This window comes from Octopus sinensis, linkage group LG4 (assembly GCF_006345805.1).
Source record: "Octopus sinensis linkage group LG4, ASM634580v1, whole genome shotgun sequence".
Classification (NCBI taxonomy): Eukaryota; Metazoa; Mollusca; class Cephalopoda; order Octopoda; family Octopodidae; genus Octopus; species Octopus sinensis.
Genome location: NC_043000.1, coordinates 99,054,547 through 99,074,546, shown reverse-complemented (window position 1 = coordinate 99,074,546; position 20,000 = coordinate 99,054,547). Strand labels below are relative to the sequence as shown.

The following is a 20,000-nucleotide window of genomic DNA, read 5'->3' as shown; positions in this document are numbered from 1 at the left end:
AAATGAATATTTTGTATATTGTACATTGATTTCAATATACAGTGTTCGATAATAGATCCTTATGTATCTAGCGTCAATGTTATAATATCTTGTTAAACATCATTTACTCGACCAGCTAGATTAGCAGTTAAATATACCTCAAACTGTAAGCTATTTTCTTAAAAAAAGAAGACATTCGATAATGTAGTTTTAACTGCACAATGTCCGAGAAAAACGCAAGGTCATGATCTAGTGGACGTACGATCAAGCCTTTGATCGTACGTCCACTTTGTCACAACAGATCTAGGGCGAGGTAACAAGCAACAAGCATCATAGCTCTTTTGACCCCATTAGAGAAGTGTCAAGGTTTTCAAATTTTCACACTAGATACCTCTGGTTATTCTTTACCAAATATATTTTGTTTATTTCGCTGGAGACATTCACCCGCGTGTTCAGGTACAAATTGAATTTCTGGTGCAATATATGCTCTCCACTGCAGTCTTCCAATGCAATCTATTCTGTACTTTTTCTTTTCAGTTTTTTCTTTAACATTTCTTTTATCTTTATTTTCTCTATTGCGGATCTCAAGCTGCTGATCCCAGACGTCGTGTGTTCCTTCCCTTTTCTGGTTTACAATCTAAAGTTTGCCTTGCAAAGCATTTCTCTCGAGAGGCCTATCTATTTTCACACAATTTCCGGATATCTAATATTTAGAAGATTATTGAAGCAGTTCTTTGTGAATGTTTGGAGCTTTCTGATGATGTTTGCTCTCATTCATTATGACTCAGAAGCAAACAATAGGATACTTTCATTTTGCTGAAAACATTGTTTATTGATATTCATGCTATGTATTCTCTATCAGTCGCATCAATCTTTCAGGAGTGCCAAGTTTGGTTATGGACACTACTCTTTCTCTTCCTCCAATCACTAAATTATGACTCAAATGAAAATCACAAGATTCTGATATGCATTCGAGACACACACATACACCAGCGTTATTGTAAAATTAATGAGTTAGCTTATGTGTCTAAAAAACTATAAACTACTCAGGTTAATTTTACATTCTTCTGTCCACAGAAAATAAAATCAGTGGTATAACTACGTTCTTTACTTCTCATAGCGTAGTTTAAAATTGCCTTTTTATTTTAAATGGGTATAAATTTGTATTTTAAAATATGTTTTGTAAAATACTGTGTAGTGTTCCATGAATGGACTACTTAATCTACGTTGTATGCATATACTGTTACCAGGCAAAGTAAGAAAACGCTTAAGCGCTCACCTAGTCATTGTACTGTAAATAACTACAAACTGCTAACCTTTCTATGGATATGCCAATCTCTCCGTAGAAGGGAACCTGATATTCCTTCAAGAACGAATATCTAACAAGATTAGAAATTGTCAAATCGATTCCTTTTTTTGGCCCTGGAGAGATTTTATGGCAGTGAAGCTAAAATTGTACGTTTATTTTAGAAGACATACCTTATATACCTTCATGCAGTGAAATATTGAATTCTTAGATTGGATATCAACTGTATCGTTTTCACCAAAGCTAGTGAGTCTAACAAAGGTCGGCTTCGTCCCCTCTTTCTTACTTTAACTATATTACGTAAATAAAAAATAAACGAAACCTGGTTTATAGCATGGTGTTGGTGACATTTTTCATTGCTAATTAGAAGCATTACAACCGCCTGAAAAACATCCAGTCTACAGTGAACTTTGTAATAAACCGAAGCGGTATATTATGGAAGACAAACATCATTTTGTATTTGTTTTAAATATAAAAAAAAATACGTCTTTCTTTTCCTCTTCCATGATTTATCATCTTGTAATATCGTCATTGATAGAAATACATTATTTTGTTATGACGTATTTCTTACGCAAATCAACAAATCTGCATCTGTGATGTAATATATATAAGTGTGTGTGCGTGTCTGTACATGTTTGTGTGTGTGTGTTTATGTGTGTGTGTATGTGTGTGTGTGTGTGTGTGCGTGTCTGTACATGTTTGTGTGTGTGTGTGTTTATGTGTATGTGTATGTGTGTGTGTCCATGCGTACACTCACATATATATCGGAAGATTTTGAAGTATGTGGAAGGACTATCCTGCAGTGGAATCTGAATGCAATACATACACACGCACACACACACACGCACACACACGCACACACACACACGCACACACACGCACACACACGTACACAGACACACACAAACACACACACGTGGGTACGTTTCAAATCAGTGACTGTTCTCCTGCTGTTGCGTAAAGGCCATCCTCTATTTTCGTCATAACTTTCGCTTACATATATTATGAATGAAGTAGCTGTTAACATTTTCTACGCTAAGTGATATTGGACATTATAATTCAAAGAAAAGAGGACTAGGTTTCTCGTTTGTGTGTGTGTATGTGTGTGTCTGTGTTTGTGTGTATGTGAATATGTGTATGAGTGTGTGTGTGAGTGTGTGTATATGTGAATATGTGTATGAGTGTGTGTGTGTGTGTGTGTGTGCTCGTACGTACGTGTGTATGTGTGATTTTGTTTGTTTTATCTGACTTACCGATCCCGGTTTGAAGATTAATAAACCGCCCTTCTCTTCCATATCAATTGACATGGCATATCCGTAAGTGAATAAGTAGATACGCATCAAGGCGAAAATGGAGCGAAAACAAAATGCCAAGAAGAGGTTGATGTGTAGAATATTGCTTTTGTAATGGAACCGCCTAGCAGGAAGAAAAAGAAAATGTACAAAGGTAAACATGTATTATATCTCAAGTAGACGATGTTTCATATATTTATAATGAATTAGCAAAAAACAAGAAAGAAAACAAAAGGAGAAAACGAACAAAACATTCAGGGGCAGAAACAAGCATTTTTTTGTTTCCTAAAATGATTAGTAAATAAAATATGAGATGATTGTTACAATCGATCCACGGTCTTTCGGAACAGATATATCTACCTCGAGGTAAAACAAAGAATTGGGTGGTAGTTTCCTTCTGTGAAAGAATTTTTGACCAAAACCTTTAGTTTTAAACATTTTTGCTTTCTAATCCCGTGCTCTTTTCCAATATATATGGGCTTCAAATATTGGCACAATGCCAGCAGGTTTGGGGAAGGGGATAAGTCGATTAAATCGACCCCATTGTTCAACTGGCACTTATTTTACCACGTGCCCGAAAGAACAAAGTCAACCACAGCGGAATTTGAACTCAGAATGTGACGACAGACGAAATGCCGCTAAGCATTTTGACCGGCGTATTAACGATTCTGACAGCTTCCCGTCTTCAATAAATTATATATTGGTACTTTCTTCTAAGAGATCGTGATAACTATTCCGAAATTCTTTAAATCAAGTATTACACACGTCTCACGAGTGTAATAGTTTATTAATTCATTAGTACATAATATATTAGCGGTCGATAATAGAATAGTATCGAATATCTATGGTTTGTTGGTTCTGGTGTGGATAGCTAAATGTAGCTTCTTTGCCAGTCACGTAATCTGTCAGTTCATTAGAAAACAAATATCAGCATAAAAAATAGGAATGAAAACGAAAAGAAAAAAATATATTAACTTTTGCGTTTCAAAACATTTGACGCAACGCCGATACTACATCCCAATGAAATCTAATTAATTGGGCGACTGGATGTTTTTGTAATCTTTTTCCATTCATTTCAACTCTATGCAAGCTAACGGAATATATGTCAAGGATTAAATTGTTACAGCTACTTACTCAGACGCATACTCAAACTTCCATATAATTACTATCGTAGTCGAAGGACAGAGATGGTCTAGAAACGTACGGCACATAACTATGGTAACACCTATTTATTTATTTATTGCTCACAGGGTGCTAAACATATAGGGGACAAACAAAGACAGACAAAGGGTTTAAGTCGATTACATCGACCCCAGTGTGTAATTGACACTTATTATATCGACCCCGAAAGGATGAAAGGCAAAGTCAACCTCAACGGAATTTGAACTCAAAACTTAACGGCAGACGAAAACCCACTAAGTTTTTCACCCGGCAAGCTAACGATTCTGCCAGCTCGCCGCCTTCTTGGATCAACTGGCATTTATTGCACCGATTGGGTCAACTTGCTTTTAGTCTCTAAACATTCCCATTTTCGTTTTTTTTTTTTTTGTTTTGTTTTTTCACAGACAAAGATATTGGACTATGAAGGCGCGTGGCTTAATGGCTAAGGTGCTGCATACGAGATCGTGGTTTTTGATTCCTTGAACGATTAGCGCATCGTGTTATTGAGTAAAACGCTTTATGTTGTTCTAGTCTACTCAGCTATAAATGAAAAACGCTGAGACGGACTGGTGTCCCGTTCAGTGTGGTATGTTATAATCCTGGTCATTTATATCCTTGGAAAAAGGGTAAGTTACCCTGTGGGTCCTATGACTTGAGACTGTAATGTACAGGATACTTACTATACTGACATGCAAAATAAATGTCTCGTTTCTTTTTTGGGTATGATTTGAAGAATATTTAACTGTTACTTATTGCGAGTCGAGTGACCCCGAAGATACTTTTCCTCTAACTCGATTAACGTTAACTATTTTGTAACAAATTTGTATGAATCATAGCCTGACTATATATCTTCTATTTGACTCGTTGACTGGTAAGTAGAGTTCTCCAGCAAGTTGTTAAGAATACCATTTGCAGGCTGGAAGAGAGCAATTTCTATAGCATTTTCAGTCATTTAACAGAGATATAAATCGTGATACTTGCTATACATATATAAATAAATATATATACATCGTGATACAAGTAGTGCTTTCATGAATGAAGCAGATTACTTCCTCTTACAAGTTGACAGAAACGATTTCCCGGTATCTACGTCATAGTGCCCAATATCATGCGCTGTTATGATAACCACGACGACCGGGTCTTGATCTGAGATTTTCCCATTTCTTTTTGCTTCTAATGTATCTTTAAAAGAAATTTTTATTAATTAGTTCAGAAATTTAGCATTTTCTAACAAACATTTAGTTTTATAAATATACTTTCATGTTTATCTTAATTATTATTGAATTATTTCTTATTTCCTATCTTCTTTAATCAAGGAAGAACAAACTAACCAAGGTGCAATCTGTGAACGTAGATCTCGTTAAAACCAGATCTAGAGCTAAAAAAAATTCGAGTCTTATGCATGATCTCATACTACGTATGAGTAATCACTCGCTAGACACATCAACCAACTTATTATGTATGTGGGCCTATCTATCTATCTATCTATCTATCTATCTATCTATCTATCTATCTATCTATCTATCTATCTATCTATCTATCTATCTATCTATCTATCTATGTTTGTCTGTCTAGAAATCAATCTCTCTCAATCTCCCACCCTCTATCTCTCGATGCTTTGCTCTCGACTTGTGTGGACCACGTGATACATAATTCAATTCATATAAGTGAAGCAATTATACTCCGAAGGTACTCTACAACTAATATGACTTTACGGAATTTACTTGAGGATATGACTAATATCTGTAAGGAATAAGTAAAAAACAAAAGAATGAATTTCCGATAAACTAACGCAAAGAAAATGCGCCACTTAATTTTCCTGTATGTATGTATATATATATATATATATATATATATATATATATATATATATATATATATTATATATATATATATTATATATATATATATATATATATACACTTGCATACATACATGTGTCTGCATGTGTACCTATGTACATATTTATCTATCTATCTATCTACCGATATGTGTGTGCGCGCATGTGTGTGTATTTGTTTGTTTGTGTGTCTGTATGTATGTATATATATTTATGTTTCATTTTATATAGTGATAAACTGTCTCATGTGAAAAAGTAGGGCGCTCAGAATGTAATGTAGTGTTTAATTCTGTATAGAAACTAGAAACTTCATTAAACATGACTTCCAGTTTCACATTTCCGATCTCCATTCGAAAATGTATATTGGAACAAGTATAATCAGTATATCATTTGTTCCATAAAAAGATAAAAAATGCAATAAAGCCTGAATATATTTCTCGGTCATGTGTGAACGCTGACTTGACGGGCTATCATATTGCATTGCGTATATGAACATTTGGGTGCTACATACCTTTTTACTTTGGTGTGAAAATATGTAAGAACATATAGAAGGAAAAAAAGGAAACAAAGTCCTTCTTTATAAATTTCTATATACATACATTGACAATGTATATATATAGAAATTTATAAAAATATAAAAAATAAAACTATTTGAAAAATATACATTTTAAAAATTATTAAACCGTGTATTCATGTTCATCATATTCATGCTTCACTCTGGTCTGTGTATATGTACATATATAAAGCATACTTTGATATGTACACATGCAGTCGCGCACGATCATCTATAGAGTTACATTCCTTTACTCACAGGGAGGCTCGAAGGATAACTAAAGCCATTATATGACTGATATCAAGGTGCATATTCAAAAGCATGGGGGAATGATAATTTAAGTTACGTTAAGACGATGGGGTAATAAACCGAAAAGGATGGGTGTTGGATAAAGAATACTTGGATGTAGCTAAGCAATCTTAAAATATATATATAATAAAATCAAGCAACATTGATGATAAAAAAGGTGGTAATACATGACAAAAAAGTTGTTTTTGCCATCTAATCTTTATCATAATTCTACCAATAATAAAATATAAACAAAACGAAATTACATTTTATGGCTTTCAAAGCTCTATTCAGTTTTATATTCAATGTGTGTGTGTGTGTGTGTGTGTGTGTGTGTGTGTGTGTGTGTGTGTATACATGTATGTAAAAAAGAGAAACGTAAATGTCTTTATATTTGATGGATTGGAACGTGTCGTCTGCTGTTAACTTGTAACCACCACACCTGAAAGAAATCACAGTATCTGACTACCTAAGTTAATAGAGTTAAATAAATAATAAAGCTAATAATTATTATGATAGTTGTGATAGAAATCACAAAACCGAGAATTATAAATGAAAATGGCAACTGTTATGATGGTAATAACTATAAAATTTAAAAGAATTAAACCGGCAGACTTAGTAAATACAATAGAAAGATTGAAATACAAAAAGTGATAAGGTGAAGATAACAGATACATGTATAGTTCCTATGATATTGATAATGCTTAAAAAGGTGTTCAACAATATGTTGATAGTAAAAATGAAAGATAAAAGCAACTTTGTAGTGAGGAAGTGCAGAGTGAATGGATAACAGAAAACCAGTGAGAAATGGATGGCTACATAAAAAGGAATCAATAAAAGTTAAAATGTGACAGATTGTATAATATAATAGTTTAAAGCGAGTAGTATGCTTAACTAGACAGGCTAGGGTAGTTAGATTGAGGATGATGCTTTTTATAAGTAGTGAACTGTGTACCTGGTATGAGGTCTGACAGTAATGTTATAATGAAAGAGACTACATAAATCAGGTTTGAAAAGGAAGATTTTGAATCAATTTGTAACATGCTTTCGCTAAAGGTTTTAGGTAAACATACAATCACATGTTGACACCAGCACGCTCTTGGGTACCTCTTCATGATTCTGGGAAATCAATGATACAATAAGAGATAGTAGAGAATGATGCAGCAGAATTGAGCTCGTATCGATCGTGGAAGGATGGAAAGCGAAGTTGACCTCGGGAGAATATGAAATCTGCGCACAGCCCAGGAATGTCCTAGCAGTCAACACTTTCCACACTCCTTCCAAAGGATAATCTAATAACGTCTCTTCGCACTTTGATGTTTTTGCTTCTGATTTTACATTATATATTGCCATCCATATGATTATATTTGGATAAAATCTAGGTAAAATAAAACTTGTAGTATGCTATACAAAGCTCAATGTTGCTCAATCCATTTTCTCTTATTTATCCCATATATATATATATATATATATATATATATATATTCTTAATAATTGGTACGACTCTCTGTTTGTCTCTCTCTCTCTCATTTTTACTTGATCTGTCCCCCTCTCTCTCTTTTCTCTCTACTCATCCTCTTTTTCTCTTCTCTTTCCTCTGATTCTTTGGTCTAGTCTTCCACTACCCTCCTATTTCTTTGTCTCGCTCTGCACTCACAGGTCATTCTTCGACACCCATCCCTTCTCCTCTCTGATTCCTTCTTTCTCTCTCTTCTCTCTCTTTGTTGCGTTTGTCCCTCCTCTCTCTCTCTCTTCCTTTGCTTCTCTTTCTTTTCTTTTCCCTCTTCTCTGTCACGTGACTGTTGGCCGAAATCTGCCTTTCAGCTCCTGACCCTCGTCGTGTTAACATCGTTGTTTTTCGTCCGCCGCTATAAAGGCTTCTTCCAATGCGCCAGAGAAAAAATTTGTTTGCTTGTTATCAGTCGTAAGACACTTGTTGTTTTCACCGTTAATGCTTCTGTATTTCATGTTTCTGTATTCCATTATTGTTTTTTGTTTTTTTTATATCTGTCCCTTTTGCTGTCCTGGTGTTCGTATGCATTCGATCCTTCTTCCAGGAAATCTACGCTTCCAGCTTAGTTTTTCTAATGCTCGTTGCTTAGTTTTTCTTGGAGGGCTGGCCGTGATCTAGTAATCTCAAGATTAATCAGCCGAAATTACTACGATGATCCGGTTCTTGACTGATGACTGAGGGTTTCGAGTGTCCTGTCCGTGTTTATTGTGTCGTCTTCTAAGAGTTATACGTTCTTGTCCATGTTGTATTTTTCTACATACCTTAATATATATATATATATATATATATATATTACATATATATATATACACATACCTTTAGACACACACACATGTAAACATACACACAACCACACACACATATACACACGAACGCACATACACGCACACGCACATATACACACACACATACATACGCACATAATACACGCACTCACACTTATACACACGTACATACACACACACACACTAGCACAGGTTCGCACATATACCTCCAACACACAATACACATACACACACGCACACCATTATACACACATGGGCACAAACACACACGCACATACACGCACACACGCACGTAAGCACGCACATACAATCACACGCACGCACATACACACAGGTACGCACATTACGCCTACACCACCACCCCACACACACACAATGATTCATCTCTGGAAACATGGGGGTTTCGTTCAACATCCTTAAACAACCCTTATTCAGGGACCTTTTGAGCGGGATGGGTAACTCGACAGAAAAAAATTCTAACTGGGCCCCACCTGCAATGTCATGTGCTGTTTATCTTGATGATCACCATGTCGCGCACATATGGTTGTGATGCATGTGCCTAGTGTACCCTTATCAGACGGGTAGTCATGATGGGTATACTGGGCTTCGAATATTTTACCCCAGTGTCACTTCGATGTCATGCACTGCTCTCTCATTCAATAATAATAATAATAATAATAAAACGTAACAACAAATGAATGAGACCTCGATATTAGAAAAATGGAGGATTAGTTATATATGTTATAATTTAGAACAAATAGTAAAAGGTTGTCATTATAGACCTCGGAGTTTCGAAAGTCGGAGCGAAGGGCCACACTGGGTGAAGCAGAGGCCTTGTTTTCAAACTTTTGAAAACAGTGACACTACTCGGACATTCGAGATTCCAAGGTCTATAATGACAACTTTTTACTGTTTGTTCTAACTTATACTACACACACACACACATATATATAGTTTTGATTTTTCACTTTACAACTTATTTCTCTTTACAATTTAACATTTTAAAATTACAGATTGCTCAAGAATATCCCCTGGGTGCTGACCACAGCGGATTGCTGGTTGGTTCACAACAGGTCCTGCTTGGAGAGGACAGCACGCTGGCTGGACTCTAAGACCTGGCCTGCTCTTGGCTCAGAGGACATCACACCTTTAATGTTCTCGCCCAAGCCATGGTGGCCACCCATTACAATTTCCATCTGCAAGACAAGGCGACCAGTACCACGACGAACAACGGCAAAAAGTTTGTCAAGGCATTTATGCAGTTTGGTACAGAAGTTGAACTCTTGCCAGACATTTCTGGGGATGCTGCCGATCCGAATATGGAAAGCGTCGATGATGTGGACCTGGATGTAGATCTTGAGGCTTGGGATGTGGACGAAGTTGAGTACATCTCTGCTGATGCCATCCTTAACGAGTCCAGCAGCCTGAGCCTCAACCTGCCAGTTAACATGAAGTGCGCAGCCCATATGTTCAATTTGGTAGCCAGCGTGGATGCCACCAAGGCTCTTGACAGCGCTTCGTTCAAGTCGGCCTACAGGAAGGCCATGTACAAGGCACAGCGGTTGTGGAATCTGCAGAGCCGCGGCAAGGTGGCAGCAGTCAGCCTTCTGGACGCGTTGAAGAGGAAGCTAGAGGTCCCCAACAGTATGGAATTCTACCTATGATGCTATTGTCCTCAATAACCTGCTGGAGAAGAATAGAGGAGCTGTCCACAGGGTGATGACACAGCTGAAGCTGCAAACCTTCACTCATTCTGATGTCGGCTTCCTAACGGAGTACGCCCAGGTGATGTCTAATGTTGCCAAGGCCTTGGATAAAATCCAGCGGGAGGACCAAACCTATTTCTGGAGCCTTCTGCCAACTGTAGCGGCCACCGGCATGAAGTTGAGGGAAGCCCTGTTTAAACATCTCCTGTACTGTAGTTCTCTGGTAGACGCGATACTGGCAGGCTTCACGAAACGGTTTGGGGTCCTACTAGAAGACCTGAAGTGCCAGCTAGCCACAGCTTTCCACTCAAAGTTTCGCCTGTTCTGGCTGGATCAGTAAAATAAAAGCCAGGTTAGCAGATGAAGACTGTCGTAGAGACAGCCCTAATGGAGACCAATGAGGAGCGCAGCATACCCACCAGCAACGAGGATGAGGAAGATGATTTCTTCAGCAGCATGACTCGGTTCCGGGAGAGTAGGAGCCACAGGTCACTGAGGTTCAAGGCACAGAACTTGGTGAAGACCTGGTTGGAGGCCGTCTAGAAGGAGATCCTGACTGAAGTCGCCTTTTTGGGTGAGCAGGTCTTGATCGACCTGTTCACCAAGTATAACACCGCCATCCCATCCAATGCTGCAGCTCAGCGCCTATTTTCTATAGGCAAAGAAATTTGAGGGCCAAGAGAGCCACCCTGTCAGATGGTAACCTTGAGAGACTGATGTTTATGAAGGGCAACCAGCATCACGTCGGAGTGATATAGAAGGCCCAGCCAAAGCATTGCACCTTGATCATTATCGGATCTTGGCATGATACCTATGATTCGTTTAATACATTTTGTACAATAAATAAAGTGTATGTTGACTGAAAAACTAATGTTTAATTTCAGTTGTTCATTTAATTACTTGCGTACACCTTGACAATCATCTGATCTTGGCATGCTATACCTTTTTGAAAGCTCTGTGTCTAAGCTACAACATGAAAATATCAGCTCTTTAGGTCTGTTTTTAAGAGTTTTAGAGCCAAAAAAACCAAACCGATTCTAAATTCTTATGATAAAATTTAGCGATGTATAGATATATAGCCATTCACTTGTACATACATAAGAAATGTATACTCACCTACAGGAAATCATTATTATGATGGCCGCACTCAGAGATACAAGTGAAGCACCATAACCAAATGTTGTTATGGAATTGACACGATCAAGATGGTCCTGAAACGGTAACAGATTCAAAATAATGAAATATGAAACCAATCAAGGCTTTGTCACTCGCCTTCCTTTTAATATTTCTGTTATAATTACTTTCTTATTTCCGTATGTTTAGAGGAAAAACCAAATATATATTTACAGCTAAATTGGTTATCATTTATGTTCCCGAAATCCATTTTGAATATGTTTCTTCTATTTAAATTGCTATAAATAAATATCCATTTACAGAATACATGAGAAAAGTAAATGTTAATATTCCGTCTACTTGAATAATACTATAGCTCTTCGATTTCCGCAAGTACTGATATATTAAATTTGAAATGCGTATGTTGTTAAGTATTTCACATGGAGTATGTTGCTATGTAATCTTGACGTAACCTTAAACCAGAGTTCAAGGGGCAGAATGTGTAAAAGTTTAGCACTGCCAATTAGAATTACAGCCTACACACACACACACACACAGAGGCACACACACACACACACTAACACACACACGCACGCACGCACGCACGCACGCACACACACACACACACACACACACATACAAACACACGCAAGTACACATAAAAGAAGGTGCTTGACTTTATGGTTAGGAGATTAGGCTCCTGATTTCTTCAGGTTAGGTAAAGAATAACGTTGTAGCACCCTAAAAGAATCTTTGGGTGAGCAGTGATAGTCAAATATATGGTGGTAGTGGTGGGGCGGATATATATTTAGATGTACAACTTACTTTCTAATTTCAAATCTGAGTCCGGCTTTACAGCTCATGTATCGAGGGCTGGATGATAAAGCAATTATCAAGGATAGCAACCTCACAAACTGAGTTTGATATATTTGGCTATTTCATTACACAGTTGTATGGGCTGGTTTGGATATCAATATTGTAGCGTTAAGCAGACAGTAGGTAGATTGCAAGAGAAAATTCCTACTCGGTTAATCTCCGAGGGCGGATATGAGAATTACATTTAGATATATAGTTTAGCGGTGAATATGTAAATACTATGGGCTAAACAAGAACTTCTCTTTGGCAAGGCTTAACTCCCAAGAGCCACCTGACTTAGCGAAACAGAGGAAGCTATAGAAAGTAGCATAATGAATGTGCAGGCTCGGTGAAAGAGTAAGCCATTGACTAACGTTTCCAAATTTTATTACTACAAACCTCTATTATGGATGTTTTTAACCAACGAAAGATTTGAAAATTCCGAGTGTGCGCGACCAGATGGCGGAATATTATGTAAAACCAATTAAATCTCATTTGAGACGCGCGTTATTTACGTACCTGAAAATTACTGGAAAATTCCTGAACACAAGAAGAGTAATCGGTCCAGGTTTTGTTAATCTTGGAATTGAAGTACCATACGCCTTCTTCAGTGCAGGTTTTGACAGCAAAACCTAGAAGAAAAAATATATATATATACCACCGATAACAGAACATAAAACATAATGCTCTAGGGATTATTTGTATTTGCTAGAATTAGTGGAGCATCGGACACAATACCTCGCAGTATTTAGTTGCGTTGATTTTTCAAGATTTACTTTACTTTCCAGCCTTCCTGTGTCGTTGAAATATAGTAGCAATCTAGCAATATAATCGATTTATAGGCCCCTCCTAAGTCACTGAGGCAGATTTTGCACTTCATTATTCTGTGTTCGATAAAATAAGTACTAATCACGTTGTCTGCCTAATCGACTATATTTATTACGCAGTGTGCCTACGTCAGAATCTATTATTAATTTTATTGTTAAAAATTTAAAAAAAACTATTATCATTATTACTCTGGCTTTCACCTATGTAATAAGTTATTATTACTATCCTTCTTATTAATACTAATCATTATTATTAGGCGGTGAGCTGGCAGAATGGTTAGCACGCTGGACGAAATAAGTTCAAATTCCGCCGAGGTCGACTTTGCCTTTCATCCTTTCGGGGTCGATAAATTAAGTACCAGTTACGCACTGGGGTCGATGTAATCGACTTAATACCTATGTCTGTCCTTGTTTGTCCCCTCTATGTTTAGCCCCTTGTGGGTAATAAAGAAATAGGTATTTCGCCCGTCGCTACTTTCAGACTTCAACTTTGCCTTTCATCCTTTCGGGGCTGATAAATTAAATACCGATGGAGTACTGGAGTCGATGTAGTCGACTAGTCCTCTCCCAAGACATTTCAAGCTCTGGTGCCTTTCGTAGAAATGATTATTATTATTATTATTATTGTTGTTATTATTATTATTATTATTATTATCATTATTATTATTATTATTATTATTATTATTATTATTATTATTATTATTATTATTATTATTATTATTATTATTATTATTAAGAAGAAGAAGACGGCGAGCTGGCAGAATTGTTAGCAAGCTGGGCGAAAGACTTAGCACATCTCATCTGTATTCACGTTCTGAGTTCGAAATCCGTCGAGGTCGGCTTTGCCTTTCATCCTTTCGGGGTCGATAAATTAAGTACCATTGAAACAATGAGGTCGGTATGATTGACAAATCCCCTCCCCCAAAATGGCTGCCCTTGTGGCAAAAGTTGAAACTATTATTATAATTATTATTACTAAGGCGGTGAGCTGACAGATTCTTTAGTACCCGGACGAAATGCTTAGCGGATGAGTCGTTGTATTCGACTCGTCCTCTCCCACAAAATTTGGAACTATTATTATTATTATTATTATTATTATTATTATTATTATTATTATTATTATTTCTCTGTTGTAAAGCAATTATATTACATTTTGTTGATGTATACATATGCAACTTTTCTCTAAATATTGTCTTGCTTTAAAATTCTTTGGTAAGGAGATGACTTTTGAATCAATTTTATCTTTTAGAATATTTTAAGGTTCAGCATAGATTCCCATATTCTCCTATTTTTGGTCTGTAAGCTATAATGTGTCAGTCTGATAAAGGAGACAAGTGAATTTTACATTGCATCACACACAACACAATATCTTATCTATAGCGGGAGTCTGCTCCAAGGAAATTTCTGGCTTTATGTCACATTTATCCTGGATACACAACTTACCCGTCTTTCATCCTCGCCCGCCATATTGTGTCCTCATTTATCTTAGCCCCTTTATTAACTTCTGCATCCAGTCCTTCCTAACCAAGCCGTTTAGAAATTCTGCCCTGCATTTTTTCCTGGCAGTCATCAGCTCGTAACTTTTCCAGCAGAATATTAACAATGTCGACTTCATGTCCATTTATAGGAAGCGGTAAATGTGATGAGATTGTGTGATGTTCATTAATTTTTTAAAAACTATTAGCAGCAACATACAAAGGAGCCCCTAACCAGTCGACAAAACTGTTAGAAATACCAACTAAATTTCTTTCGAAAGACATTTTATTATTTTACACACAGAGGAAAACTTTAGATTATATAACCCAGTACACTAAGCTTAAAAAAAACAGCACACAATAGTCAAGGGTTAACGTCTGTAGATATATCTCATAGATCAGAGTTCAGATGTACCTAAACAGCAATAACTTTTTAAGAAAATTTACTGACGGTAAATTGAATCGAAACTACGTCACCGGCTTGCCTAACAGGGAGCTTGTTGTTTGCATTATAACTCAGTTTTGCGTACTATTTCTTCCCTCCAGCCGTTTAATGTGTTATCTTTGGCCCAATCAGCCTATGAACTCTGTGACTGTCATATCTATGTCGTGGCGAGAAATTCCTTTTCAGTGTTTATATTAGCGGTAACAAAACCAAGAACAAAAAAATTTAAAACAGTATTGTTGCATAAACGTTCTTATCTTTATAAACAACACTTATCTTCTGAATGCTAATAACAATCATTTTTTTCTTAATAGCATAATTTAGAATAGTGCTTTACTTGTTGTTTCAGAACACATTCTATCAGTGATCTACTGTGTTGTTCATCCTGGATATTAGCAGAAAGCATTAAACAAATGATTCTTTTCTTTGTCGAAAAAAGAGAGAATAATACAGTATAGGTTCTTGAGAACGCTTAGTAGTAACTTTTCTGATGTAATAGTTATTAATGTTATTTAGCCCCAGGTAAACTTTCATTGAGCAAACTTATGATTGAGAGTGTTCCATCTTTGATTATCTAGTACATTTTCTGATGCATCTTTTCCTGTTTCAGACGAGGGTAATTTGATTTGAGCGTCATTCGGCAACGACCTGGTATAGGATCAGTCGTTACCTTCTAATCTTATAGGATTATATTACTATATTCTGTATAATATGCTAACTACTGTATCATTTATTATATTAGATGGAATGCCTTGTGTTATTTTTACTTTACCTTTACTTTTCGCATTTAAATTCCACCACCATGAAGTTTATCGTTCATCTTTGCGCGATAGTTAAAAATAAAGTACCGACCATATAGTAAGGATTTATTAAATCTCTCTACCGCTTTGTAGCTTTGTGCATGTATTAGAAAACCTTGTTATAAGTATGTCGAGGAATGTTAATGATAAAACAGTTGAAGCGTCAGATATTTCATAGAATTTGATTACGCCCCTTTACGTTTTTCGTTCAAATCTGACCAAAAACTACATTGCTATTGGACCTTCTAGATTTGATACTGCAAAGTTCGCGTGGTGTATTTAAATTATTCTTTTTCCTTGTAGCCATGTGCCAATGTAAAAAAAATCAATGATGCCACTTTAATGGAAATTATTTGATCAAAGATTAAAACAAACTGATGAATTTAGTGTAATTTGTTTGCGAAATCTAGTGTTGTGAGTTCATATAAATCTAGGTATACCAGCGTGTTTATGAATATGGTTGACATTGCGTCATAAAATTGTAGAAGCACAACTGAAGAATTTGGTTTAATGTCATTCTCTCAATTGTTGCTGTAAATGTTTAGCCTCTCATCTATGCTGACTTAGCAGTTCTACGATCAAAGATGCCCTAGTTTTGAATATCCTATGCTTTTTCTTCACAGCCATAGTATCCAATTAATCCTTCCTTTTTTAAGATTTGGATGCAATTTTAAACAGGTCTAACATTTAAGACAGCTGCATTTGTTTATCATTCTACACTACAAGCCACTTTTATAGTACTGACGCTGGTTACGATGGAGCATTGATCTTACACTATGATACATATTTTGGACTGATTTGTTTTAGAATTCCATATGTTGACCACAAATTCAAGACATTGACCAGTAAAAGGATACTGATTATCGATGTTATAATTAATAAACATCGTCAGTTAACCTATTGATTAATTAACTCTTATTCCACACGTAATCGACGTACAATTGTATCGAGACACAGATGCAAATGTCGATATATCGACACAACGATAACGTCTTCCAAGCATGTAAGGCAATCTAACGGTAATCAATTCAAATTTTACCCATTACTGTGATGTGTAATCTAATACACACTGACAAATGTTACATTGTTTATCATTGAATGAGTAAATGAATGAATGAATGAATGAATATCCCTATCTGCATTGACTGAAGGTCGGCAACCACTAATTTTCTTCTATTTGTTGCGTGTTCAAGTTCTCTAAGGGATGAATATGATCGGTGAGCCCCGAGTTCGTTTCCGACCTCATTTACTTAGTGCCAGGCTCGATTCCGTTGACCTTCATATCTTCACAGGGAATCTATGTTCGGAGTCCATAGATATGCATAGAGAAGACATAAGATATCTCGAGGAAATTTAAACTTAATTGTATAAACATAAGGTTTTAAATCTCTTAATAGAAGCAATTTTTCACTTTTTTATATGCTGCCTTTCCTTACACAAAGAATCGATACCTAGTAATTACTCTGCTGCTGCTATGGGCTGTATCGTAAGAAGTTTGCTTCCCAACCACATGGTTCTGGGTTCAGTTCAACTGATGCCTTAGGCAGTGTCATCTACTTTAAACCCGGGTTGACCAAAGCCTTGTGAATAGCTTTGGCTGAGAGAAACTGAAAGAAGCCTGTCGTATATGCGTATGTATGTATATAGATATATATATGTGTGTGTGTGTGTGTGTGTATGTGTGTGTGTATGGGTGTTTGTATGTATGTATGCATATATGCTTGTAAATATATATATATATATATAGGTGCTGGTGTGGCTGTGTGGTAAGAAGTTTGCTTTCCAATCACATAGTCCTAGGCTCAGTCCAACTGCGTGGCACCTTCTACCATAGAGTCTTCTACCATAGATTCGGGCCGAACAAAGCCTTGTGAGTGGATTTAGTAAACGGAAACTGAAAGAAGCCTATTGCATATATATATATATATATATATTAATATATGTATATATATATGTGTGTGTGTGTGTGTGTGTATCTGTCTGTCTGTCTGCCTGTCTGAGTTTGTCCCCGTAACTTAGTGGTTCTGCAAAAGAAACCGATAGAATAAATACTCGTCTTACAAAAGAATAAGTCCTGGGGTCGATTTCTTCGACTGAAGGCGGTGCTTCAGCATTGCCGCAGTCAGATGATTGAAACAAAAGAATAAAAAAAAAAAAAAATATATATATATATATATATACGTAGATTTTAGAAAATTGTTCGGTTGCTACTTACTAGATGTTTTAAAACCATGAATATATTGAGGACATGATTGTCTTTCTGTTGTTGATGCAGGAGTGTCATCCCAACACATAATGCCGTCCCAAGTTCGATTGCACCACAGACCGCCTAGAGACAAAAGAAAACAATTAGTTAGCCATTTTCCATATAAATTATTATTCATATAAATGTATTATCGATTGCGTTGATATCATCATATCACACACGTACATATTTATGAAACTCAGAGCGATAAAAGTTGGTTCAACACACAATTCAGCAAAGGTCTTTCTTATAATTTGGTTGACAAAATCAGTGAAAGTTAAATCAGTCGACCCTTTGTTTAAGATGATAGATCGGAGAACAGAGTTACGTTACTCTGCGTGAGGTTTACAAGCGTAGTTCCTACCAAACTCGTGGCATCTATACAGATGACTACCTCTCATTCTATTTAGGGAAAAACACAATAAGCAGTGAGGTATGAGCTGAATTCTTACAAAAGAGTAAAATCCACGAAAGGCACGCGACAGCGATGTTAACATCTGCCCACAAGTGTTTGTCTATTGTCTCTCGCTCAGAAGAAAATGTCTTCAAATCAAAAATATATCGTGAACGGCATTCAATCTAAGACCCTTTAATTTAAGGTTCCAAATTCATACCAACCGCATTCTGGAATGTTTTCCTCTAGCTCTTTATCATATAAATAATTAATCTTAACCAAAAATATATCTAAATTCCTTTTCCGTATTTATAAATGTAATTTCTGACATGCAAACGTGTTGAAACTATCCTCTGGTGATGAGGTCTAACAGGGTGAAGCACACTTAGTAATCACTTCTTTGGAAGCAAAAATTAGATTGTTCTATACTATCATATAGAGTTAAAACGGAAGATGTATTGAAAGTCAGTATGGTATTTTTGCTGATGTTATTGTTGCGGTTGTTGCTCTTGATCTTGTCGTCATCGTTGTTTTCTCCTAGCTCAACTGTGATTTTCCAAAAGGGATTTAATGCATGGTCACCCTGTTCTTTTAAAAGTCTAAAACTACATTATATCTACATGTTATTTCCTTATTTATAGAGATGGAGCGTGTTTTAAGGGAGATTTGGCCGCTATTTCTTGCACGTCGAACGACTGAGCAGTAGCTCTGTCGTTGGTTTGTAGATGGTGCCATTAAATCGACCTACGAGTTAATCACGAAACCATATCATATGTCAATATAATTTGTTCATTCAATCCGCCATGACTATTACTGTGATGTTCCATAACTCATAATTTGGACAGACAACACACACTATCAAGGAGTGGGCTGTTAGCTTATTCAATTATTTAGTGTAAAAGACTCTCACACACACAGGCACGCGCACACACGTACACACACACATATACAAACATACACCCACGCCCACACAAATACACACATGCGCGCACACACACATGCACACATACAAACACACACAAGCACACACACGTGTGTATATATATATAAATATATATATATATATATATAAACATGCAGAAACAAAATACAGCCATCTGTACGAATATTTTTCATTTTCCGCTCTTCGGTTTACCAAATGTTTTGTCTCCAGTCAATGTCTAGATAAAACAAAAAGCCTTCTATTTGACTAAAGCTTTGATAAACAAGTATACAAACACACATATTTAGAAACGCACACACGCATACGCATCATATATGTACGTATATATGCATAAAAGTATACACGCATACATATATGCATATACACAAACATACACATTAAAAGTTAATATTTTTAAAAGAGTTTAAGGATAACAGCAGAATATTTACTGATAAGAGGATTCAAAACTACTGAGAGTAGAGCTAGATTTATTATAAAATT

General features: G+C 36.2%; 1 protein-coding gene across 1 annotated transcript in view; it reads right to left on the bottom strand.

The window, feature by feature from the left end:
* The window catches only part of LOC115210538 (glucagon-like peptide 1 receptor), a 455,844-nt gene that overhangs the window by 168,159 nt on the left and 267,685 nt on the right, over window positions 1-20,000 (bottom strand). Inside the window, exons 4-7 of the mRNA XM_036502642.1 lie at window positions 18,154-18,267; window positions 12,911-13,023; window positions 11,540-11,634; window positions 2,539-2,701 (exon numbers count right to left, since the gene is read on the bottom strand). Of these exons, the coding sequence (XP_036358535.1) occupies window positions 2,539-2,701; window positions 11,540-11,634; window positions 12,911-13,023; window positions 18,154-18,267 (485 nt within the window). The remainder of the gene's footprint in view (window positions 1-2,538; window positions 2,702-11,539; window positions 11,635-12,910; window positions 13,024-18,153; window positions 18,268-20,000) is intronic.